Raw genomic sequence first — 16,698 nt, forward strand, 5'->3', positions numbered from 1 at the left:
ATGCAGCTCTGCTGGGTGAATCCTCTTGCATTTCCTGTTGGGGAGGAGTTATATCCCAGAAGTAATGATGACCCGTGGACTGATCACACATAACAGAAGAAATATGGGTTTAAGATACTATAACATCACTTTGGATGCCTGCTCTTGCTAACATACACTATACAGACAAGGGGCTTTTAATTATAGGTCTTACAATAAATCCTTAGCAATTTTAACCATCCATACTAATCAGCAGAGATGATTTTATAAAGTGGTTTAGCATGTACATGGTAAAATACAAATTTAAAATATTGGTCTGAATCACAATAAAGTCTTGCTTGTAACACTCATTTAGATCTTTTTCAAAATGTGTCTGGTACTGAAAATGCTTCTGGTCAACACTGTTTGAAAAACATCCAAATTTCCTTTCATGTAGTTTCACAGACAGACTTCAGTGTTGCTAAAAAAAAAATAGAGAACAAGAAAAGAGGGCGCCTAATAGTGTATTTCAAACACTCTCTTTTCTGTAGATCACCCACAACACCAGGATTACAAGTGGAGCAGCCTATTTATTAAATCTCATCCTTTGAAAGATAGAAATCCCATAACCAACTCTTGGATAATACGGATATTACGAACTTTATTTGAAAAGAACTTTTGATTTGCAAGGTAACATTTTACAATTATCCTTGTTTTGTTTCATTTTTTGTTGTGTGACATTTACATTGTATTTTTTAGTGCGCCCCCTTTTCAGGATACCCTTTGGGGTTTCCATTTGTTAAGTTGCTAAAAAAAAAAAAAATGCATACTATTTAAATTATTTTAAATTTATTTGCCTGGCCTTTAGATTGTTTCATCCTTTGTAAGCTCAAGAGGGAGGGATAATTTTAAAAGGTTTTATTAGAAGGGACATCAGTTTTTGCATCTGATTTTTTGGGGAAACGTGCCAAACGAGCATTACTAACAAGATCTCTCAAAGTTTTTGACTCATTGCATTTATAAACATGACTGGTTTGTTTACGGTGTGTCTGAGGTCCATGGACTTTAAACTGATAAGCAGTTGTAGGGTTATGTTGTCCATGCGTTCTAAAAAGAACACTAAAATGTTTAACTTTAAAGAAAATGGCCATGTGCAAATACAGATCTTAACGCTCAAATCCAGAGCCGAATAGCGCTCCATTCCGCATTCGGATCCTAACAAACAACTTTGCAGTATATTTTCATTATTTATTTTGCCCTCTGTTCATGCAATTTATATCTGAATATTGAGCAATTTCTAATTCACATTAAACTTTAAATTCACCCTGCCAGCTTCAAAAGGCGCATTATGCTACATATTTGTCCCTTATTGGCTGTTTCAAATAAAACTGTATATCAATGCATTTTATACTAACTTTATTATAGTGACTAGCCTTGTTGTCTGAACTAACAATAGAAATAAATATTATCAAAGTTTAAAAGTGAAAAAATAGCCCAGTCTGCCCCTCATGCCAACATATTATTGTTATTCATATGGTTTAGCAGTGGTGCGGATGGAAACTGATTGAACTAGTTTCCTATAGCAGTGCTTGACAAATCTGTTTAAAAATTAGGAGCCAGTAAGAATATTTAGAAGCCAAGCATATTTTTAGGAGCCAGACAGTTGGGTTTGTACATAGATATATGGAGAATAACCCAAAAAGTTAGGAGCCATGGGTAAAATTCTAGGAGCCAGTGGCTCCCAGGCTCCTGGGTTTGTCGAGCCCTGTCCTATAGGATTGCAAGATCCTGCTTTAAAACCCAGCTATTAACATGCCTGTACTGTTAGTGACAGTATATCCCTTCCACGGTGAATAAACAGGTTACGTGAATTTACCTTTACTGTAACTTTAAGAGGTTTGAATGGGCTGATGTATCAATCAGTTTCGAGTGACTGTCCAGTTTCTATCTCGAAAACAGGTACTTTACACACCTGAAGGCCTTTTTGGGAGCTTTTTTGTTGAAAAGACGTGCAGCCATGGGATTATAGGAAACAGAACTATTTGCATTGTGATCACATGAGAAACTTGATGATCAATTTGGGCGTTAAGCAAAAAAGCCATTTTGAGAGCAAATCACTGATAGATTGTAATCGACCCACAAATTACTTGGATCAGGTCACTTCTGCACAGTGTGCTGTTTCTTGCTGTGACAACATAGCACATGAAACCCAAAATATTTTTCACATGGTTCAGAGCAACTTTCCGATTTACTTCCAATATCTAATTTGCTTTGTTCTCCTGGTAGTCTTTGTTGAAAAGCATACCTAAGTAGTCTCAGGAACAGCAATGCACTACTAAAGGCTAGCTGCTGATTGGTGGCTGCACATATATGCCTTTTGTCAATGGCTTACCGGTGAGTTCAGCTAGCAACCAGTAGTGGTTTACTGCTCCTTCAACAAAGGATACAAACTAATGAAGCAATTTGACAGAAATAAATTGGAAAGTTGTTTTAAAACAAATTATGTTTTCCTGATAATTTCATTTCCCTCTATACGAGGAGGGTCCACGGCTTCATTTATTACTTGTGGGAAATACAGAACCTGGCCACCAGGAGGAGGCAAAGACACCCCAGCCAAAGGCTTAAATACCTCTCCCACTTCCCCTCATCCCCCAGTCATTCTGCCGCGGGAACATGTCTCCTCAGCCAAAAAGATAGGTAAGTGGAAGAAGCCTTCTGCCCTTTGCGCTTCCCCAAATAGACAACAAACAATGCTGAAGTCTATCTGAAATTCTTCATAGCCTGAAGATAAAATTTCAAAGCTCAAACCACATCCAAGTTATGAAGTAACCGTTCCTTTAAAGAAGAAGAGTTAGGACACAAGGAAGGAACTACAATCTCCTGATTAATGTTGCGATCAGACACAACCTAAGGAAAAATCCCAACCCAGTACGAAGAACAGCCTTATCAGCATGAAAAACCAGGTAAGGAGGCTCACATTGCAAGGCCGCCAACTCAGACTCTGCAAGCCGTAGCAATAGCCAGTAGAAAAAGAACCTTCCAAGACAGTATCTTAATGTCAAGAGAATGCAAAGGCTCAAACGGAGCCCTCTGCAAAACCCTAAGAACCAGATTCAAACTCCAAGGAGGAGCAGAATGTCTAAATACAGGCCTGATCCTGGATAAAGCCTGAACAAAAGACTGTATATCAGGAAGTTTAGCAAGCTTCTTGTGAAACAACACAGAGCCGAAATCTGTCCTTTAAGGAACTATCGGCAAGTCCCTTCTCCAAACCATTCTGGAGGAAGGAAAGTATCCTGGATACTCTGACCTTATGCCAGGAATATCCACGAGTCTCATACCAGAGTAAGTAGGTCCTCCACACCTTATGATAGATGTTTCGGCTGACCGGCTTCCTGGCTTGAATGAGAGTATCAATCACACTCTCAGAAAACCCTCTCCTGGCTAAGACTTAAATGTTCAATATCTACGCAGTCAGCCTCAGAGAATCTAGATTTTGATGCACAAAGGGGCCCTGTACCAGCAGATCCCTGCGACAGGGCAACCTCCATGGAGGAGATGATGACATCCCCACCAGACCCGCAAACCACATCCTCTGCAAGGACGACGGAGCAATCAGAATAGTTGATGCTTGCTCCTGCTTGATGCGGGCCACTACTCGAGGTAGAAGTGGTAACGGTGGAAATATGTAGATTAGGTTGAATCCCCAAGGCACTGCTAAGGCATCTATCAGTTCTGCCTGGGGATCCTCCGGAGTCCCCCATCTGTTGCAAATCTCTGCAAACACTTCGGGGTGAAGAGACCATTACCCTGGATTAAACGATTGTCTGCTGAGAAAATCTGCTTCCCAGTTGTCCACACCCGGGATGTGGATTGCTGAAAGCAAGCAGTTGTGGGTCTTCACCCACTCCAGAATCTGAGATACTTCCCTCATGGCTAGGGAGCTTCTCGTTCCCCCCTGATGGTTAATGTCCCGAGGTAATGTTGTCCGACTGGAATCTGATGAACTGGGACGAACCCAGGAGGGGCCAAGCCCTCAGAGAGTTGAAGATCTCTCGAAGTTCCAGGATGTTGATCAGAAGAAGTGACTCCTCCCGATTCCACCTGCCCTGTGCCTTCCTGGCACCCAAAACAGCTCCCCATCCTGAGAGGCTTGCGTCTATAGTCACAATCTCCCAGAATGGTCTCAGGAAGGATGTCCCCTGGGACAGCTGATCTGGACAGAGCCAGCAACAGAGGGATTCCCTCAACCGGTTGTCCAGAGAGGGATAGATCTCAGTGATCGCCGTTCCATTGCCTCAGCATGCACAACTGAAGAGATCGTAGATGGAACCTGGCGAATGGAATTACATCTATACTGGATACCATGAGCCCAATCACCTTCATACACTGGGCCACAGATGGCCTTGAGGAAGTCTGAAGGGCAAGACAGCTGGAGACAATTTTGCAACGTCTCTGGTCTGTCAGGAAAATCTTCATGTATATGGAGTCTATTATCGTGCTTGATAAAGTCTGTGAGGACAGGGTGGTGCCACTGACTTTACCGGTTCCCGTAAAGATGGCGAATATTATAAAGAATGAATGGGAGAGACTTGGTTCATCTTTATCCCCTTCTTCTTCATTTAAGAAATTGTTCCCGGTTTCTGATTCTCAGCTAGAATTGTGGGGATCTGTCCCTAAGGTGGATGGAGCTATCTCCACGCTCACTAAGAGCACCACTGTCCCACTCTGGTACTGGGAACCAGATAACACTTTCCTGAGTTTATATTCCATCCATGAGATCGAAGAAGTAAAAGAGCACTCGAATGGTCCTCTGCCAACTGGCAGGACGGTGCCTAGACCAGGATGTCGTCCAGATAAGGTACTACTGCAATACCTCTGGATCTCGCCACCACGAGCAAAGCTCCCAGAAGCTTTATAAAGACTCTTGGAGCAGTAGCCAGACCGAAGGGGAGAGCTACAAACTGGAAGTGCTGGTCCAGAAAAGCAAATCTTAGGAACTTGAAGTGATCCTTGTGTATTGGCACATGAAGGTAAGCGTCCTTCAAGTCTATCGTAGTCATGAACTGTCCCTCTTGAACTAAGGGCAGAATAGACCTTATCGTCTCCATCTTGAACGATGGGACAGACAGAAACTTGTTTAAGCACTTTAGGTCTAGAATCGGGCGAAACGTGCCCTCCTTCTTTGGGACCACGAAAAGGTTTGAATAGTACCCTAGACCGCTTTCTGCTAGAGGTACCGGTACATTTAGTCCTAGAGAAGAGGGATCCCTCACGCACTCTAGAAAGGCATCTTGTTTCTCTGGTCTTGACAAGTGGAATCTGCCCTAGGAGGGTGAGTTTTGAAACCTATCCTGTAACCCTGGGCAATAACCTCCAGAACCCAAGGATCCTGCACGTCTATCGTCCAAGTCTCTGCAAAAAGAGATAGTCTGCCCCCTATGAGATCCAGAGACGGATCAGGGGCCACCCCTTCATGCTGATTTTGTCTCGGTGGGCTTCTTGCTCTGCTTGGCTTTATTCCAAGACTGAGATGGTTTACAAGATCCCTTGGACTGCTCAGGCTTTGCGGCAGGCTGCTGTCGTTGGGACTTGTCTGAACGAAAGGGATGAAAATTAGAACCCTTAGGTTTATTCTTCTTACCCTGCTGTAGAAAGGCACCCCATGACCGTGGATATGATAGAGTCCAGGCCTAGAACAAAAAGAACCTTTCCCTTAAACGGAAGGAAAAGTAATATAGATTTAGACGTCATGTCAGCAGACCAAGACTTCAACCACAGGGCCCTCCAGGCCAGAGCAGAAAAGCCTGATGTCTTGGCATTCAAGCGAATAATCTGCATATTTGCATCACAGATAAACGAATTAGCTACCCTCAGGGCCTTAATTCTTTCCTGTATCTCATCGAGGGGAGTCTCCACCTCGATCATTTCTGACAGAGAGTCACCCCAATAGGTAGTGGTACCTCTAGAGTAGCTAACACTTCTTTTAATAAAAAGCGTAAGTGCTCCATCCTAAACCTAAAGTCTGGTTCCTCCGCAGCTGGAGGTTTAGAGGCCACAGATTCCGACCCAGAGAAAGGGTCCTCTGAAGTATCGGAGTCCTCTGCATCAGCGGATAATCAAGTCTCAGATACATCCAAGAGAGTAGATGACCCCTGGGAAGGATAGCAATGTTTAACCTTTTGCTTGCGCTTAGCAGTGCGAAGTAAAGTACTGAAGGCCGCAGACACCGCGGTTTGCAACTTATCAGCAAAATTTGGCGGCCCCTCCTGCAAGAGGATTAGTAGTGCACTGGGGAGCTGCATGTGTAATCGGAGATGATTGTAGGGAACGCACCTCACGGGACGGAGACCCCTCAGAGGTGGACGGCTCAGGTGTACTAAACATCATGTTCTTTTTAGATATCACTATTTTATCAAGACATGTGGAACATAGTTGAGCAGGCGGATATACCGTAGCCTCCTCACAATAAACACAGGCATTAGATTTAGGCAAAGAGGGAGTACCCTCTAACGCATCAGAGTCCTCCATAGCTTGCACCATTAATATAGACTATAGAAAAAATAAATGGCACCTTTATACCCCAATGGCCGGGGCACTCACCACCTCCTATGACACAGGCCCACAGAGAAACCGATTTTGTCTCCTGAAACCGACGGTCAGGAAAAGGAAGAAAATGAAGCTACACCTGGTCACATGGAGTGCCATGCAGGACCGCACCTGTAGCCGAGAAAAAGTGTGCCAAAATAAACAGGTTGCATAGTAATCAAAATGAAGGAAGAACCTGACTGTTCACATTGCCAGAGCCACATCTCACACATGTCACAGCAAAAAACACAATAAAGTAATCATGTATAAACACCCCCGCCCCCCGTTCAATAATCACCTTCCGGAGATATTAACCCTTGATTCTATACAGATAAGAGTCACACTGTGACACTGTCTTCTTGCGTTATCATTACAAGTATAAAAAATGAAACAATCTTACCAGAATCTACGCCATGGAATAGGAACATGGCCTCTCAAGTTTGACTGTGTTGTAGCATCGCTCCTGACATGGACTTGAGTGATAGAAAGCAGGCAGTGAAACTAGTCAACACTGATTGCTTAAGGAGCTGTTAATACAAGTCTGGATGGTTTCGCAGAAAGACTCTCCCTGCATCTCCAGACCCTAACATTCGTCAATTCTCTCACTGAGAGGCTGACAAGACTACTTAAAACTCCAGTCCCATTCCGAAGAGTACTACCCTCCATAAGAGACTACTCTGAATCTTCCGACACTTCTCTGTCATCCTCCTGTGACGAAAGGCAAAGAATAACTGGGGGATGAGGGGAGTGGGGGAGGTATTTAAGCCTTTGGCTGGGGTGTCTTTGCTTCCTCCTGGTGGCCAGGTTCTGTATTTCCCACAAGTATTGAATGAAGCCGTGGACTCTCCTCTTATTAAGATCGAAATTGCATGCTCTATCTGAATCATGAAATAAAAATGTTGGGTTTCATGTCCCTTTAAACTCATGCATTTAACTCTGCCAGGGTCCAGAAGCAGGGAAATCTAAGTCACTTACATGTATTAACTGGGATGTTGACTAAAATTGTAAAACATTTAGCTACATTAACTCAACGTGACAAATTAAATTGTCCTTCAGTTTTCTTTGATACTGCACAAATTGTATTCTGCCACAGTTCAATAGCAAAGAAAATGTAAACATGGTAACAAATATCTTCAAACACTTTAGAGAACATTAAAGCAAGTAGAAACCAAAGCCTACCCAAAATAAACCTGTATATTTTTTGAGGCCGAGACAGCTGTTTTTCATAAAGCTTAGTCAAAACAACCCAAGGGTTGCAGGTTATATAAGCTTTACAGAAACCATTTTATATTTCTAAGGAAGGACAGCAAGTTACTCTATAATGTCCAGAGGACACAGAGTTCTAAATACAATTGCTTCAGAGAACGATTTTCACAGACAGGCAACTCTAGGGGATATTTAAACTTTGTCACATGTGAAGAGTTCAAGACACTGCATAACATGTATTGAACACAGTGAAATATTTGATTTTGTATTACTTTATGTGTAAGACAGTTTTTTTCCCTTGTGTTAAAGGGATACTAAACCCAATTTTATTCTTTAATGTTTCAGACAGAGCATGCAATTTTAAATAATGTTCTAATTTACTCCTATTTTCAATTTTTCTTTGTTCTCTTGCTATTTTTATTTAAAAAGCAGGTTATGGGTGGCTAAATGTATCTATCTATCCAGGGTGCTGAACCTAAAATGGGCTGGCTCCTAAGCTTTACATTATTGCTTTTTTTAAAAACATAGCAAGAGAATGAAGAAAAATTAATAATCGGAGTAAATTAGAAAGTTGCTTAAAATTGAATGCTCTATCTGAATCATGAAAGAAAATATTTGACTTTAGTAACTCTTTAATATTATTTATATTTTTAATATAGTATGTTCTATCCCAATAGGGGTGGGACAAACATTCATATGTCAAGTCTAGCTTCCTCTGCCATACTGAAAGTTGCATAGGTAAGTAGTGCAATGAAAAACCTTTATTTTAGAGCTGCAACAACTAATAATCGATTATGAAAATAGTTGTCAACGAATCTCATAATCGATTAGTTGGTTTGCAATTAGTTGGTCTGTGCACAACACCAGCTGCTTCCCTCCAATGAACTCCTGGATATGGTATTGTGTTTTATGGTTATGTTCTTAGCCTAAAGGACGTCTACAGACGTCTACTTTTCACTTTTTCAGGACAGTATACATTTACAACTACCCCTGGCTTATGTGCAACCCAGCTATAATAGTCATCATTTAGATTGTTTATATTAAATCTGGTGATTTGAAACTATGCTTTTTATGATATAGTGACAAGCTTGTTATTTACACCTAGCCCCTAGATTGATGGGAGTTATTTAAATTGATGTGCACTATAATATGTTTGCACAATTGTTAGTGTATTGCTTGCTATTGCTGATTATATGTACTGTATAAATAAATGTGTAAGGCTTTGTCCTGTTATTGATATACAGTCCTTAGCGCCTTTGATTTGTTTTTTATATTTTTAATAAATTGTGATATGTACCAGATTCAACCTTTTTAACTATATACTGTATCTGTATTTTTTAGAGCGGACTAGATATTTTCCCCTAAACTTATAGCTGGTTATTTACCATTGCATATAGATATTCAATATATTTTATAAACACTTTGCATTGGTGAAGAGCTAACAAAGATAAATATCCCACTTTGGTGAAATTGGCAAAACCCTACTTATGCATCTCAAGCACCTCAACATCATCTGAGTGCCTTTTCTCTGCTGCAGGAAATATAGCTGCAAACAGAGAACCAGCCTTAGCCAGAAGCATGTGGACATGTTGAGATTTTTGCATTTTAATGCAAAGTTTCTGAAAGAGTGAATAACAGAATGTTATTAACAGTGATAATCTAACTCTTTCTAGTTCTACCTCTTTTCAAGTTCTACCTCTTTTCATTGGACAAACAGTTGTGTTAATGTAAAATTTTAGTCTGAAGTTTATATTTGTAACACTAAACATGTGGATTTTATTTAAAATATAGGAAACAATTATTGATTCTTTTTTTTATCCGATTAGTCGATTAATCGAAAAAATAATCAGCCGATTTATCGATTATGAAAATAATCGTTAGTTGCAGCCCTACTTTATTTATTTATTTTAACAAGCAAAAACTATAAAATATTTCTTATAATTGTAAATATTCTTTGTAAATATTCTTTAGTTTGTAGAACAAAAAATATATATACAGGGATCATTGGGTTCCACTGAAACTTAGAAAAAATACATTTTGCATTTAAAGTGTCAGTAAACCTAAAAAATAGTGCAGAATTATATAACATTATTTTAGTGCTATTGTTATAAAACCTTTTTTTCCATTTGAATTTTTTTAAAATATGCCCGTTTTACAGACCCGCTCTCTGCTGAGCGGGCTTCTTTTTTTACACAGTGCATCGGGCTAGCTGTATAGTCACAGCCCGGCCCGACCGAGCCATAACATTAAGTGCAGCTCGCTCCTGATCTGTCTGACAGCAGGAGCGAGCTGCACTTAATGTTATGGCGCGGTCGGCCGGGCTGTGACTATACAGCTGACCCGAGGCGCTGTGTAAAAAAAACAGACCCGCTCAGCAGAGAGCTGGTCTGTAAAACGGGCATATTTTTAAAAAATTCAAATGGAAAAAAAGGTTTTATAACAATAGCACTAAAATAATGTTATTTAATTCTGCACTATGTGCAGAATTATATAACATTATTTTTTAGGTTTACTGACACTTTAACACCTGTATATACATACACGCTACTTTAAGTGTTTTTTTTTATACTTGTTTGATTCCTGTATTACCCATTCCCCAGTTTTGCATAACCAAAACTTATATTAATAAACTTTTTATCTCTGTGATTACCCTGTATCTAAGCCTCTGCAAAATGCCCCCTTATCTCAGTGTCTTTTACAATCTTGTATTTTAGTCAATTAGTGCTGGTTCTTGGATAACATTATCATTCTCCATGGGAGTGAGCAAAATGTTATGACTAAAACTGCCTAGTTGTTGTGCAAGATTTAAAAAGCACTGAAATAAAGGACGGCCTGCTGGGGCTTAGAAATAGAACAAACTTAGAGGTTATAAAGTATATTAATATAACAATGTTGGATATGTAAAGCTGGAGAATGGGCAGTAAAGGTGTTGATTGTCCCTTTAACTGCCTGAGTCACTGCTTTACTGCTGCCTGTGAGTGAGTTTTGCTAGTTGCTTCGAGAAGGAAGTCCATTTCTGTTTATTTTAACACACACACATATACATACACTTATATATAACCTTCTTGGAGTAAAGTATAATTGCTCACACTAGTTTCCCTTTCATACTGTAGGTATTTTGGCACTGTTAATAAGTTTATAGTGGATGCCTTATTAGTTTAAGCGCAGAAAAAAACAGTTATAAGCGATATTTGGTAACACAGCCATTTAAGAAAGAATAAATTAGACTGTACTTGTGGCATCTTCTTGCATGGATAATATTTCTTACAGTCTTACTAATAAGGATCATAATCATAAAAGTACAGAAGTATGTGTAATGTAGATATCATTTCATTTAGAACTTACCCCTGGCTTTTGATCTGCCTTTATCAAAGCTGTGCGTGCCCTCTGAAGAGAACCATGCATTAACTTATGAAGTCTCAAAATAAGTTTCCGCAACCCCATCTGCTTCAATGCTTTGTCTACAAATGGCCTGTAGATAGAAGTCAAGCAATGTCTGCCGCAGACACTGTCATGGCTGCACTCAGGACACCCCCAAGAAAAAGAATCATCCTCTGACACAAATCTGTCCAACTTTTGTGGATAGTGGTCCTCCCTTGTAAAGTGGACTTTAGGATTGTTGAGGTTATTGTCCAGATCATGACTAACATCTAAAATGTTGTCTTCTTCTTCCTCATCTTCACTCTCCTCTGTGCAAGTGCCAGATGTTTTCTCATTCATAGTTCCCTCATGTTCCATGTCATTATCATCTTCATCCCCTGGACCATTTGATGGACGTGGTGAAGAGATTTCAAACACTGGCCAGCCAATATCAGACATGTTTTTAATACCTAAAACAGTCCCCATTATCCGAAGCTTGTGATTCAGGTCCTTTGTTATATTTAGCCATAAGCAGAGTGCCTGCACTCGTGCTTGAAAGTCTTTTGCGGCATATTTTTCATAGTCCCTTTGGAGAGCCTGCAATGATGGATAAAGTGCTTCTACATATTCTAGCAATTCCATGATCTGCTTTACTTGCTCAAATGAGACTCGCTGCTTTTGTATGTGATCATAATAGTTTGAGTGACCCACAAAACCTATTCCATGTGAGCTTGAGTATTGCCCCTCTCGTATTGTCCCATTAAGATTTCCCCCATTGACTGAGAACAACCTCCCATAATTCACTTTAAATGTAAGAATTTCATTAATTATATCTGGTATGGCTTGACGTGCTGTATACAAGTACAAGTCTTGGTCATTAACACTGCGGCCTGCGTGCCAAGCTTGTAGTTCCAGCCACAAAAGTTCATTAGATCGGTTAAACCACATAGTAGAGTTACTTTCCTGGCCCCTCTGCTCTCTCTCCTTTTTTTTGGAAACAGAGGTAAGCTTAAGCAAAAGCCTCAGCGTCTCAAAGAATTTCAACCTGTCAGCTGGGCAGTCTGTCCTAGAGGTTTGCCGTGCTGTCCTGGCCATAGGGACAGGTACAGACACTGGGAGCTTGGTATTGCTGCAGCCAAGGCTGAGGTAAGGTTTGTTAAGATCAACATCTGGAATTGATTTTTTTGGCAATGACCCACCTTCCAGCATGAATGAACATTGCACATTTTTCTTGTGGTCTCTCTCAGTTGTCCTGAGTGTAGCTCTGTTCTTTTTTTCCTGCTTGTAGCTGTGGTCATCCACAGGCTCGATTGTTTTGGCGCTATCTTTGTGTGGAGTCTGATTCGATGTGCTCATCTTTTCTAAAATGTGAAGAAAATGGAAAAAAGCTGTAAACTAGCCACTGCACAGTTTCAAAATAAAATAAAACACACTTAGGCCTGTGAGTTTTGCTATATACAGACTTATTCATACCTCCCAACATTTGTGTCTAGGTAAGTAATAGGGACTCGGAAGGTTGGGGCGGACCACAGATGTTTTGTGGGTGGGTTCACTAGTGGATAGTAGGTGGGATAATGTGTGTCTGGGCAGTCAGTGGGCATGTCTGGGTGGTCTATGGGCGGGGCTAAGAGATATTCTGCAATTAGGGACATATGGCTGTCTGAGAGGGACAGCAGGTTAGAGGTCAGGAGTATGGACTGTCCCTCTCAAATAGGGACAGTTTTGAGATATGACAAAAAAAAGTGAGCACTGAGTAATAGAACGCTCATCTGAAATGTGGCACAAGCACAGCTTTAAAATATCCTATATAATAAAAGGCCAAGTGTGTTTGTCCGAAGCTGTCATGCGCAGTAGAGACAGCACGAGGATAAACACACCTGGAATTTGAGTCCCTAACTGAAGATCTGCGCTGCGGCAGAAGTGGGCGTGGCCGGGCGTGAAGGGGTGTGAATGGCCGTTAAGGGGTGCGACCGGGCGTGAAGGGGGCGTGGTCGGGTGTGTTCGCGCGATAGATGGAAGATGGGAGAGAGATAGAGAGGGGAGAGAGAGATAGAGAGGGGGGAGTGAGAGGGGGAGAGAGACAGCAAAAGAGAGGGGGGAGAGAGACAGCAAAAGAGAGAAGGGGAGAGAGACAGCAAAAGAGAGGGGGGAGAGAGACAGCAAAAGAGAGGGGGGAGAGAGACAGCAAAAGAGAGAGGGGAGAGACAGCAAAAGAGAGAGGGGGAGAGAGACAGCAAAAGAGAGAGGGGGAGAGAGACAGCAAAAGAGAGAGGGGGAGAGAGACAGCAAAAGAGAGAGGTGGACAGAGACAGCAAAAGAGAGGTGGACAGAGACAGCAAAAGAGAGAGGGGGAGAGAGACAGCAAAAGAGAGAGGGGGAGAGAGCGCAAAAGAGAGGGGGGAGAGAGAGCGCAAAAGAGAGGGGGGAGAGAGAGCGCAAAAGAGAGGGGGGAGAGAGAGAGCGCAAAAGAGAGGGGGGGGAGAGAGAGCGCAAAAGAGAGGGGGAAGAAAGAGCGCAAAAGGGGGGAAGAGAGCGCAAAAGAGGGGGAGAGAGAGCGCAAAAGAGGGGGAGAGAGAGCGCAAAAGAGAGGTGGAAGAGAGAGCGCAAAAGAGAGGGGGAGAGAGAGCGCAAAAGAGAGGGGGAGAGAGAGAGCGCAAAAGAGAGGGGGAGAGAGAGAGCGCAAAAGAGAGGGGGAGAGAGAGAGCGCAAAAGAGAGGGGGAGAGAGAGAGCGCAAAAGAGAGGGGGAGAGAGAGAGCGCAAAAGAGAGGGGGAGAGAGAGAGCGCAAAAGAGAGGGGGAGAGAGAGTGCAAAAGAGAGGGGGGGAGAAAGCGCAAAAGAGAGGGGGGGAGAGAAAGTGCAAAAGAGAGGGGGAGAGAGAGAGCACAAAAGAGAGGGGGGAGAGAGAACTCAAAAGAGATGGGGAGAGAGCTCAAAAGAGAGGGGGGAGAGAGAACGCAAAAGAGAGGGGGAGAGAGAGAGCGCAAAAGAGAGAGGGAGAGAGAGATAAAGAGCGCAAAAGAGAGGGGGGAGAGAGAGGGAGAGAGAGAGAGATAAAGAGCGCAAAAGAGAGGGGGGAGAGAGAGAGCTCAAAAGAAAGGGGGTAGAGAGCTCAAAAGAGAGGGGGAGAGAGAGAGCGCAAGAGGTGGGACCGCTGTACCGCAAAAAATGGCCCGTGTGAACGGGCTTTAGGACTAGTTTGTTTTATATTTGGAATGACATCATGCAAAGTTGCTCTTAAAATTCCAAACACACAAAAAAAGAGTTTCTATTTAGATGTGCATCTTACTACCAAATCTTCCCTCACTGTCACATATTGCAACCATAGGGTCATCATTAAACATGTTGCATTGTTATTTATGAGAACTGGATACACACTGGACACTATTCAATTCCATCAAGAACAGAAAAGTGTGAGATGAAAGAAACAAAATTAAACAATATAAAAAATATTTTGCAGGACTGACATACAATATACTTTATTAAATACATTTACAACTACATTACTGTATACTAAACTCTGTGTGCCAGTTTAATATATTCATTTTAACATAAGTCAGGAGCAAGGACAAATATACAATGCAACTTGAAGATGGTTACTTCCAATTAATGTATAGGATCTGCTTTAAGAAAATAAATAGGTTAGGAGAAAAAAGAATTGCAAAATTGTTGAAGAAAATATTTATTAACAACTCAAATACTACTCATAACTCATAAGAGAGATGTGAAACAACATTTTTCTTTCATGTTTCAGATAGAGCATACCATTTTAAACAACTTTCTAATTTACTTAATTCTCTTTGTATCTTTTGTTGAAGAAGCAGCAATGTTCTACTGGGAGCTGGTTGTAACTCATTGGGTGAGCCAATGACAAGAGGCATATATGTGCAGCCACAAATCAACAGCTAATTTGCAGCAGTGTATTGATCCTCATAAGTTTACCAAGTCATGTTTTTGAAAAAAAAAGAAACCAAAAGAACAAAGTAAATAAGTTGTATAAAACATACTTTATTTGAATCATGAAAGTTTCATTTTTACTATGCTGTCTTACTTTCTCGCTCCTGGTTACACTGACTTATCTAGGTTCTCTTCACCCACCTGTGGTAAATGAGTTGCCCTCCCATGGTCACCTCCACTGACTTCATTCTTCCTGATTTACAAGAAGGAAACCGCTTTATCAGATATCTCCTTTAGCTCGCCTCGATTCTCTTGTGACCGTTTATATTTCTTATTGGTGAGTGAAAGCATAAGAATAAGGTCTTATATGCTTCATGATATTTAGCAATTAAAGTAACTTTAGTTCTGCTTCATAATTTCAGATTTCTCTTTTCCTGTTCTGTCTTCTTGCTTTTGTTTTCCCATAATTAGCCCTTTTGTATCCATTTCCATAGCTTTTATATATTCTTCATCTACTATTTGTTTTGAGAACCCTTTTCCTTAAATTTCAATTTTAACTTTTTTTTGTTGAGAATTGACCAAAGGAAATGGTGTGGTACTTTGGATATGTAGTTAGAGCATTAATGGAACAGTTTACTGAATATTAATATACTTTTTACCTCTGTGATAACCTTGTATCTAAGGCTCAGCAGACTGCCCCCTTATTTAAGTTCTTTTGACAGACTTCCATATTAGCCAATCAGGGCCCTCTCATAAGTAACTCCACGGACGTGAGCACAATGTTATCTATATGGCACACATGAACTAACACCCTCTAGCTGTGAAAAACTGTCAAATGCATTCAGATAAGAGGCAGCCTTCGAGGGCTTAAAAATTAGCATATGAGCTTTCAACTAAGAATACCAAGAGAACAAAGCAAATATGATGATAAAAGTACATTGAAAAGTTGTTTAAAATTACATGCCCTGTTTAATTTTGACTAGACTGTCCCTTTAACCCCTTAACGACCTAGGACGTGCCAGGCATGTCCTACAAAAAGTGTCAGTTAATGACCAAGGATGTGCCTGGCACGTCCTCAGGGATTTGAAGCGCTGGAAGCGACCGTTACTTGGTCTCTTCAATGCATAAAGAAAGAAGGGAGAGGGAGGGGGATAAGACTTGGGGAACAGGAACCTGGGAGGGGGAGGGTATTGAGGGGGGCAGCTACACTACAGAAAAATGCATTTTTTAATAAAAAATAAATAAAACCTTTTTTTTTTTTTTTTTTTAGCAAACTTGGTACTGGCAGCTGTCTGGCGGCAAAAAGAGTAGAGAGGGGAGGGTTAGAGAGCTGTTTGGGGGGGATCAGGGAGGTTGGGGCATCCTACACTAAAGAATATATTATTATTATTTTTTTTTTAAAAAAGCCTTTTATTTTAGTACTGGCAGACTTTCTTAAGATGGCGGTGACAATTGTGGAGTGGGGGAGGGAAGAGAGCTGTTTGAGAGGGGTCAGGGAGGGATCAGGGGGTGGGATGTGTCAGATGGGTGGCTGATCTCTACACTAAAGCTAAAATTAACCCCTTCACTGCAGGACATAATACAAGTGTGGTGCACAGCAGTATTTAGCAGCCTTCTAATTACCAAAAAATAATGCCAAAGCCATATATGCCTGCTATTTCTGAACAAAGGGGATACCAGAGAAGCATTTT

General features: G+C 41.2%; 1 protein-coding gene across 7 annotated transcripts in view; it reads right to left on the reverse strand.

Annotated features, from left to right (window-relative positions):
• The window catches only part of MAP3K4 (mitogen-activated protein kinase kinase kinase 4), a 481,171-nt gene that overhangs the window by 243,247 nt on the left and 221,226 nt on the right, over positions 1 to 16,698 (reverse strand). For all 7 annotated transcript variants that reach the window (XM_053710936.1, XM_053710933.1, XM_053710939.1 and 4 more), the window contains exon 3: positions 11,098 to 12,473. In XM_053710936.1, coding sequence (XP_053566911.1) covers positions 11,098 to 12,473 — 1,376 coding nt within the window. The remainder of the gene's footprint in view (positions 1 to 11,097; positions 12,474 to 16,698) is intronic.

The sequence above is a fragment of the Bombina bombina genome, chromosome 4, assembly GCF_027579735.1.
Source record: "Bombina bombina isolate aBomBom1 chromosome 4, aBomBom1.pri, whole genome shotgun sequence".
NCBI lineage: Eukaryota > Metazoa > Chordata > Amphibia > Anura > Bombinatoridae > Bombina > Bombina bombina.